Here is a 9,455-nt window from a genome sequence, read left to right on the forward strand (position 1 = left end):
CATTTCACTTTTACCGTTTTTGGCAGTGAACCTTATAGTATTTAACTAACGCATTCACTCACATTTTATTATAAAAATAAAACGTATATATTTTTAATTTTATAACTCATTTTTCATTACCTTTCTTAAAACTTATAGAGGGTAAAAGTGTTAGTATTTAGAGAGGATAGGGCACGTATAATTAGAAAAAAATGAGGTGTATGCGAGACACGTGAGGCAGGATGAATGATTTTATGGTACTATTTTCTCCATGTGTCATGCAACAAGGATGACTTCCTCTTCGATCGATATCCCACCTGACCCCTCTCTCTCTATATATATATATAAGCACAAGAAGCAGCTCGTCCCATATTCTGCATGAACTACCTACATCGCATATCAACATTCAGCAGAGAGAGAGAGAGAGATACCAGTTAAGTAGATATCACCTCTCGATCATGGCTGTCTTCCACACCTGGGGCTTCACATTCGGTATCTTAGGTAATCCATATATATAACTCTATGTATCTATGTATTATATATATAGGGTCTAACACTGTTACGTTGACAACTATCTTACATTGATAACTGATAACTATGTCAACAACTTACGTTATAGATGTTTGACATTCATAACGTAGATTGTCAACAACTATTCAAGGAAGTAATCAACTGATCATATCCCAATGCATGACCGAATACCATCCATGTGAATTTGATTATATACATTCGGGTTGTGATTTGCAGGTAACATTATTTCAGTTATGGTGTACCTGGCTCCAATGTAACTTCTTCTTCATCTCTATTAATACTGCTACTACTATTATACTATGTTTGGATTAATTAATTGAAGTGAGTAAGAAAACAATGCAGGCCAACATTCATCCGAATCTACAAGGAAAAATCAACAATGGGATTCGATTCGTTGCCTTATGCAGTCGCGCTCTTCTCATCCATGCTGTGGCTCTACTATGCATTGCTCAAGACTAATGTTGTGCTTCTCATCACCATCAATCTATTCGGATGCCTTATTCAAACTGCCTACATCTTCATCTTCCTCATTTATGCTTCCACAAAAGCTAGGGTACGCCCTACTACCTCCTTCTCCATCCTCCATCTATTTTTTAACTACATTATTAATTGTATTCCATCAATGCAATCAGAATCACACTGGCAAGATTCTTGGGTTGATGAATGTGGGGCTGCTGTGTGTCATATTTGCGGTGACATTCTTTGTATTCGAGGGGCAGACTCGAGCTGGAGTGGTTGGATGGATTTGTGTTGCAGTCTCCGTATGTGTCTTTGCAGCTCCCTTGAGCATCATCGTAAGTAGCCACGGCTTCACTATATATATACAAATGCCTTCGTGTTGACATCTAGAACATAGACGGTTGACATAGTTAGCAACTGATCATCACATCCCTATTAATGCAGTTTCGAGTTGTCCGAACACGAAGCGTGGAATTCATGCCGTTTCCTTTATCATTTTTCTTGACACTCAGTGCAATTATGTGGTTCGCATACGGTTTGTTCCAAAAGGATTTGTGTGTGGCGGTGAGTCCACATTCATACTAATACTAATACTAATACTAATACTAATACTAATACTAATAGAAATTTTCTTCTCGACAAAATTATACTTATATATATATATAATGATATGATGCAGCTTCCAAATGTAATTGGATTTTTGTTGGGGATGATACAAATGTTGGTGTATGGAATATTCCGGAACAAGAAATTGGAAATCAAAGCCTCTGCCCCCCCTTCAACTTCTATTACTATTCCAATTACTACTCCTATTAGTACTATTCCTATTGCTAGTAATGATCACAATCCAATTAGCATAAAGGTGGTTGAGACCCCAGAGATTCAAGACACAGCAGCAGCGGCTGCTCTCCCTTGCTCAAAACCACCTCACCTCCACACACCTCTACCCATGCTTGTTTGCGCAGCTACATAATTTATTCATATTTACTCATTAAATCTTGTGGTCCATCCATGTATTTTTCTCTGTTTTCTTATCTACCTACTCAAATAAATTAAACACCCTTATTTTGTTTTATAGTGGTTCCCAAAACTATAGCAATCCATCAACATCTTTATCAACTTCTATTAGTTAGTTTTTTTCCTATGGTGATCTTGTCAACTTCATCACTTCATACTTTTATTTCTTAAGAAATGATGGCGTGTATTAAAATCATCTCCAAAAATTAATTATCAAAAAAGCACAATTATAGCACAAACTCAAAATTGACAAAATGATTCATATTTACAAGTAAAATTATAAAATTAGGAGGCATTCTGTTTTATACATAAATTAATTGATTGATTATTTAATATACATAATTATATTTTACTATTCAATAGTACATGTTAATTTTTATATACTAGCTTTGTCCCAAAATAGATGTCCACATTTTAATCAGCACAGTTTAAGAAATGTAAAGAAAAGTGAATTGAAAAAGTTATGTGAAGTATAAGTCTTACTTTTATACAATATTTTTTGTAATGAAACATGAGTGACATGATTTAGTTGAATGTGAACCTACTTATCATTTATAGTAAAAGTGAAATTGGATTCATTATGAGACAAGCTAAAATAACAAAAATGGACTATCAGTGTGGAACAGAGGTAGTAAAATATACTCATTCGGTTCCATTATAGTTGAGGCGGAACTTTCAGGCACGCAGTTTAAGATATGGATATTTAGTGTATTAACTAGACAGATAAAAAAATAGAGGGAGAAAAAAATAGAAATTAAATAAAGCAGAGAGAATAAATTAAGAGGAAATAAAATAAGAGAAGAAAGCATGTTGCGTAATTGAAGTTATTAAATTTCTTTATAAAATGGAAAGATGGCATAACTAGAAAACCAGAGATGCAAAGAAAAGATCATGGGCAACTTGACACACGCCAATTTGTTTTTTCCTATATTAGTTTTGTCAAGATATGGCAAGTCAAGTTGAAGGAAGCTGTAGGACCATGATGAAGGACGAGATGTCGCAATCTCGGCGCATTGAAGTGAAACCATTGGATTAAGGTCACAAAAACAGAAAGAAAAGTACAGTAGCTCCAAAGAAGACGATCTCATCCACCATCAACTGCGATGTTATGTCGTTATGGTTTTCCCGAGCCGAAAAAACATGCAATTTGTTGAATTATTCATCCTATAAGCTTATTGCTTGGTTTCTCCAGTTTGAATTGAAACTTTAGTTACGTTAGGTTCGCAAGATTGGCCGGCCTCCAGCACCAAGGGCGAACGAATGTGTTACGATATTTAGTTATTGTTTTTATTATTATTGTTTAATAGCAAAATCGTGCTCATTAGCTCTTCGATACAGCAGAGCTGATGCTTCGACCCTGCAAGTGTAATATAGTTAGTTTGGTCGTGGAAGTACGGACTAGTAGACAGCAGTGGTGGACTAGATCATACCATCCCGGGTGGACCACAAATGTTCCTCTAGCCAGTGCCGAGTTCACCTGTTAGAGTAATAAATCATCAATGTTTCTGCCTAAACATAACATAATTCATTCCTTTGAGATAAATACCTTGTTCGTCCCAAGTGAATTCGCAACCACATGTGTCACCTGCTCATCTATCTGCTTTGTGCACACTGCACCAAATTGCTCAGCCATCTGCCACAGCGGATGCATCTGAGGATTCTTTTCACCAACTGGGAACATTCGGCTGAAAACAATACGGCAGCCCGCTAGAATTTTCCTTTGTTCACAAGCTAAGATACTTCTAACATCACCTTCTTCTAATGAATCGCGTGCAAAAAACGCTCCATGTATTTTTTCTATAACCTGTTTACAAACCGCCAAAATCAAACACCCATCTTCTCTCACTATAGGAAAATATACACGTCTTTTTCGTTTAGATAGAAGCTCACCGCCAGAGAAGAAGCCAGAGTCCCATCTTCTGGTCTCTCATCATGATCAATCTCCAGCAGAGAAGGGCCTGATAGCCCAAATTGACGTCTACTACACGGAAAATATATATACCTGTGCGGATTGCACAAGATTTCAGTTTAAACTACGTAGTTAACAATCTAAGAATACCAAGTTAATACATTACCGTTCCACAGCAATCAAGTTTGGTTTGTTATGAGGCCACACTCGTACAGAATCATCAATAATTACAACCGCTGACTCCATGCCCAAAACACCCTCCAAATCCTTACTCTTGGGAACTCTATCATCACTATCAAATGGTTCACCATCATCGCCCCTCGAGATAACTCTTCCAGAAAACAATTCCCCCTTTGGATCAAGCAATTTTGCCATCTCAGTGGCATAATATTTGTTTCCCATGGTGCAGAGATGAAGTTCATAGAGCTTGCTTGCCTAAATTCGAAAACCCATGGAAAATCAATAATAAACTTAGGAAGAAATAGAATTATTAAGTGATTTTTATTCTAATAAGAAGAACTCTTACCTTCTCCAAGAAATTCCATATCCCAGGACGCAACTTTGTCCACATTCCCATATGGGGAAACCGAAATAGATGCCTTTGGGACTTTTCCCGATCTTGTTCCTCCTTCTTTCTCAGAATCTCATCATGCAGAGGGTCAACCTCTGTAAACTGGAAATACAACAATTTGTTGGTCAAAAGTCCCCAATATTATCAGGCCAGGCCAGAATGAACTTGGGAAAAAGAAAATATTTTCTTGCCTTGGCTGAATTTAGGAGAGTATGATCAAGATCCAAGACAAGACATAGCTTTCGATCAGCAAGCAGTTTATTCTGTTCCTTAAGCCTCCTAGCCCTTTCTCTCTGGATAGCAGCCTTTTGCTGGTCATCAAAGCCATCAAATAAATGCTCAACATCACTCCAAGTATTTGCATTAAGTGGTCGAGGGGGGATAGAAGTAGCTGCATCAGATGTTGAGTTACTTCCAGATCTGAAGTTGACTGAATTGTAAGCTACCATCTTACTCTCTGGTCCAGCTTGATGGCTTTGTAACGGCTGTGACAATACACTCAGAGGAAGAACTGGTGAAGGTGTACTTGCTTGCGATACAGACATGATATCAGCAATGTTCCTCAGATTATTGGTAAACTGCATGGTAATATCTGGTGGTTTCACACTTCCAGAAGGAACTACCTTCTCCATTTGATCTTCTTGCCCTTGGGCACTCATGTTACCCATCATTACTGAAGGATATGTTTTTGGAAGATCAGACACTGCACTCACACCATTCTGAGGTGTATTATTATGTAGAATACGACGTGGGTCACGAGCCTTCATTCGAACTTTTCCAGGTTCCTCCTGCAAATTACATATACATGCTGCAAGTCAAGAACTAAGAAACTAGAAACAAACATGCTAGATATATCTATTCTGAAGTATTTTTTTTATCAGGAAATAAAAACAAACTTAAGTATAATTATAGATACTTCATCCAGCAGCTATCCACTTTTTAATACTTGAGAACATTGTATCAGGAAATTCGGGTTTAATATAAACATCAAACAAGATAATTTTCCAGGGATTGTTGAAACTCTTCACCAAGGTATAAGCTGCCAGATAGTTTCGCAGGAATATGGATAATTGAGAAAAAATCCAAAGGCCATATTCCATAATGAAAGGTTCAAAGGAACAAACAAACAGGGCTGTGGCCACCGAGAAGGCGTCAACCATAATTGATATTAATAATATGAAAGATTTAACAAATTAAGAGGAACAAGAAAAATGTATATAAGTGCCTACCGCAGAGACTGGCTGGCAAGGAACTATTCCCGCTGGTTTCTGGCCAAGTATTGAGGAGGAAGGCAGGACACCAGATGTTGATGGAGCTACTCCTAGTATGGAATTCGAGTTTGGCATTTGAGTTGCATTATTGTTATCGCCAGACGTATTATGTTCCATTTTGAGTATGCTCATCCATATAGATGGATTGCCAGCTATATCTCTTAATAAAGAATGAATAGGAGAAGACGAACTGAAACTTTTCACTGGCAGAATTTCAGTTTGACGGGTTAATACTGATTTAGTGAGATCGCTAATGGGTAGCACGGGTGGAGTCAGAACTTGAGAGGTTGAGATTGTAGTCGTGAGTGGCAGGGTTACTTCTGGAATCAATGATTCATTTTTTCGCCGTTTTAGCACGGGACCATTCAAAACTAGCTCCTCACATACCTTCTGCTTCCTCGAACTCATAACACCAACATACGTCGATTTGGATTCATCACTTCCCATTGAGGGGAGACTCTGACTGAGATTTGTTGAACCTGCATCAGAATTGGCCATTCGGAGCCTAGGGTCCCTACTTTTTGCAGAGGGCTCCAACACAGGATTTCGGAAACTATTTGCAGTATCAATCATCCGAACATTGCTGATCTCAGGACCTGCTATAACACCTCTGGAAGCAGCAGAAGAAAATGCTGGCTGCCCTAACATCAAGGAATTCATAGCAGGGTTAACATTGTGGTTAACAGAACTACTGACCTCCCCACAGGCTTCACCATCTCCTTTATTATCACCCTCCCCTGAAGGAGTTGGACTGGGAAACTTATCATTCACAAAAAAGGAACCCTGTCCAAATTTTTGCTGATAACTGGAAACATCTTTGACAGTATCAGTTTCATAAGGATGCAGAGCAGGATTTCCTCGTGGAAATGTTTGTCTAGGAAGAGGCCACTCAGGTTTCAGCAGCCCTTGCTCCAAGATTAATCCCTTATCAAAGGGGAAAGTTGCAGAATGGTCTCGTGTAGGAGAAGGAAGACTGTCCGCATCATGATCTATGTGAAGATCTAGCAGAGGAAGAGGAAGACCTTTACGCCTCAGGTTAACTAGCCCTGGTTTTGAACACTGTAAGGGAAAGTTTTGCCCAAGTTGATCCACTGAACCATCAGGCACAGGTTCTTGTCCATGTTCCCTTACGTAATCAGGCCTGTTATCGGTATTCTCAAACAACACATGTAAATCGGTTGTATTAAACCCCTCCCTTACTTGTTTCATTCCAGTTGCACCATTGCTCAAGGAATTGTCAGATGACTCAAGAGACAACCTAATAGCCTCCACCTGCAACACCATATATCTAAATAAGACACTATAGCTACTTCATATCCTAAGAAAAGATGAATAAACTGTGCATGTGGGGTGGGGGACGCACCTCTTTCAACTGCGAAGAAGAAAAAAGAGGTGGCCTCAAGCTTGTTAATTGAGCTAGCAACCTGAAGGCAAATTAACAAGGATAATACGGTAAATAGTCAAGAAATGCCACACAAAGAGCATGGAGTGAAAGACACAAAACACTAGGTATGCTACAAACCTCAACAGAATTGCTTCATTCTGTTGCTTGGGTGCTAGAGTCATTGAAGAAAACACCTGCAGATACAAAAAGAACTGGGAATTGTATCAATGCTCACCTAAGGATGAAAACATAAACAAAATGCAATTCATATCTTCGATTGAGCATCATACAGAATGAAGAGTCTGAAGTAAGAGCTCAACAAGAGTGTCTTTCTCAGGAAAAGGACCCTCCAACACAATCTTGTGCAACTTGATTGCTGTGGCCTCCAAGCGTGGAAAGAATGCGTCAACAGAGCTACACAAACACAAAAACATTAACTATGACATAAGATTACTTTTTTTAAGTTATGAAATCAAGTTACTTTGGGGCATCAGGCACTTTCAGATTGACAAGCTCTTCCATTATTAGATCAACATCAACACTTTTGCTCCTATCTTCCTTGTGAACCTTAACATCCGAATCATGCAACTCAGAATTCAAATCAATCTCGCCCTCTTCCAGCTCAACATCATCATCCTTCACATCAGTCACAATCTTACTAGGATCATTGTCAGAGCTGATATGACCATTACTATCATCCTCCATCGTGACAAAAACGTCACCCAGTGGCTTATTGTTTACAGCCTGCGCCCACGCCAAATTATATAAACCCGAATAGGAAGAAATCTGGTACTTGTAAGGATCCCTCATCGTTCAAGCCCTAGCCCCAATTCCACCGAGGTGCAATTTGTTAGTGGCACTAATTTTTTTAATATTGAAAGCTTCTTCAGAAATTTCGTGGAATCCGAGAGCTCAACTTCCACTACATCGTCGTCTACCTCCGCCTCAACTTTGATCGATTGCGGCTCGTTCTAGGGTTTTTTCGGATTTAAATTCAAATCACCATATGTTGAATTGAATTAAACGCAAATAACGGCGTATCGCACTAGTTGGCGTACCAAATCAAGAATTTTAAACGTAATACACCATATGCAGAAAAATTGACAGGGGAAAAAGAAAAAAAGATTCGACCAGATTTATGAATGATAATAAGATTGGGATCGATCCTGGAATAACAAGTAGTTTATTTATAGGGATGAAGAAGCAAGAGTAATGCGATTAGATCATTACTCTCAAAATTTATACAAGCCCAAATAGTTAATCGACTAAATTAAAAAATGGTAAGTATTAAATTAGTTAATAAATTAATATAGAAAGTGTTAAAATTGAAAATAAAATATAATTAGTTAGGTTGATTAGTTGGTTTTTTTTTCTTTTACTTAGCCTATATATAAGGCTCGTTGTTGTAATTTGTTTCACAACTTTCCAAAATGTAGTCCATAATGAAAGACTCTCTGTTTTTCGTTCTCTCTTTTCCTCAAGCATTTTATCTGCATTTTCTCTCTTCTCCTTCAATGGAAATTCATCCTTCATCTCCTTCTCCATTTTTCACATGGTATCAGAGCAAAAATCTTCTGTTGCGTGCTTCATCTCCGCTGAATCCAACTTCAACGGAGTTCTTTAAATTTTTTTTTGGATCCGCAATTTCTCGTCGGATTTCATCTTTTCACCGGTGCTTCTCACCGTTTTTTGTTTTCTCACCGATTGAATCTGGTTCTTATCTTCTCAAATCACCGATTGATTCGGTTTTGTTTTTCTCTACCACCGATTGAATTCGGTTGTTTTTTCTCTATCGCCGATTGGATTCGGCTTTCTCATATTTTTCTCTTTTGTTTGTGAATTTCTGTATTCAGTTTCTGATCTGTGAATCAGATTGTATTCTCTCCAATTAAAATCGGTTGAGTGTTTAGATTTGAGAATATGTTTTCTCAAATTTGTTGTTGAATCTGAATATGTTTCAGATTTATCTCTGGTTTTCCGATTGTATGTCGGATGTTTGTTTTGTTGATTCACCGATTGTTCGGTTGGATCTCCGATTTGTTGTTGATAGAATCTCTTAATATATTTTCAGATCTATCTTTGTTTTCTGATTGTATCGGACAATTTCCGATGTTTGAGTCTTTTTTTTAGATCCTTGTGGAGTGAATTTGGTGGATGGATAGTGATGCTTTGTTCACAAACATGGTTGCAACTGCAAGACGTTTGTAGCTGTTGATGGTCTTGCGTTGGGTGGGGGATTGGAAGTTGCAATTTCTTGGTGGTGTGATCCTCCTGTGTTGGAAAGGGCAACACTATTGCGTATCTCAAATTTGTGGTTGAGATGTTGAAGATGGC

General features: G+C 38.1%; 2 protein-coding genes across 2 annotated transcripts; one reads left to right on the forward strand and one right to left on the reverse strand.

Moving 5' to 3' along the window:
- Positions 1-372: 372 nt before the first annotated feature.
- LOC121759119 (bidirectional sugar transporter N3-like) lies at positions 373-2,070 on the forward strand. Its single transcript, XM_042154618.1, has 6 exons — positions 373-480; positions 727-763; positions 853-1,063; positions 1,143-1,304; positions 1,414-1,533; positions 1,649-2,070. The coding sequence occupies exons 1-6, from the start codon at positions 438-440 to the stop codon at positions 1,940-1,942; spliced, it is 867 nt and encodes a 288-aa protein (XP_042010552.1). The 5' UTR covers positions 373-437; the 3' UTR covers positions 1,943-2,070.
- Positions 2,071-2,796: 726 nt separating this feature from the next.
- Positions 2,797-8,308, reverse strand: LOC121759118 (RNA polymerase II C-terminal domain phosphatase-like 3). The gene is made up of 12 exons (XM_042154617.1): positions 7,603-8,308; positions 7,412-7,535; positions 7,260-7,315; positions 7,101-7,161; positions 5,696-7,009; positions 4,658-5,254; positions 4,422-4,568; positions 4,062-4,330; positions 3,877-3,988; positions 3,533-3,790; positions 3,417-3,463; positions 2,797-3,343 (listed from the first exon to the last, which is right to left on the reverse strand). The coding sequence occupies exons 1-12, from the start codon at positions 7,929-7,931 to the stop codon at positions 3,280-3,282; spliced, it is 3,378 nt and encodes a 1,125-aa protein (XP_042010551.1). The 5' UTR covers positions 7,932-8,308; the 3' UTR covers positions 2,797-3,279.
- Positions 8,309-9,455: the final 1,147 nt, after the last annotated feature.

This window comes from Salvia splendens, chromosome 12 (assembly GCF_004379255.2).
Source record: "Salvia splendens isolate huo1 chromosome 12, SspV2, whole genome shotgun sequence".
In the NCBI taxonomy this organism is placed as follows: Eukaryota; Viridiplantae; Streptophyta; class Magnoliopsida; order Lamiales; family Lamiaceae; genus Salvia; species Salvia splendens.

Coding starts and splice junctions, on each gene's coding strand:
- LOC121759119 (XM_042154618.1), top strand. CDS start 438: ATGGCTGTCTTCCACACCTGGGGCTTCACATTCGGTATCTTAG. Junction 481..726: donor CTTCACATTCGGTATCTTAG/GTAATCCATATA, acceptor TGTGATTTGCAG/GTAACATTATTTCAGTTATG. Junction 1,064..1,142: donor ATGCTTCCACAAAAGCTAGG/GTACGCCCTACT, acceptor CAATGCAATCAG/AATCACACTGGCAAGATTCT.
- LOC121759118 (XM_042154617.1), bottom strand. CDS start 7,931: ATGAGGGATCCTTACAAGTACCAGATTTCTTCCTATTCGGGTTTATAT. Junction 7,316..7,411: donor TACTTCAGACTCTTCATTCT/GTATGATGCTCA, acceptor TTGTATCTGCAG/GTGTTTTCTTCAATGACTCT. Junction 3,989..4,061: donor AACTTGATTGCTGTGGAACG/GTAATGTATTAA, acceptor CAATCCGCACAG/GTATATATATTTTCCGTGTA.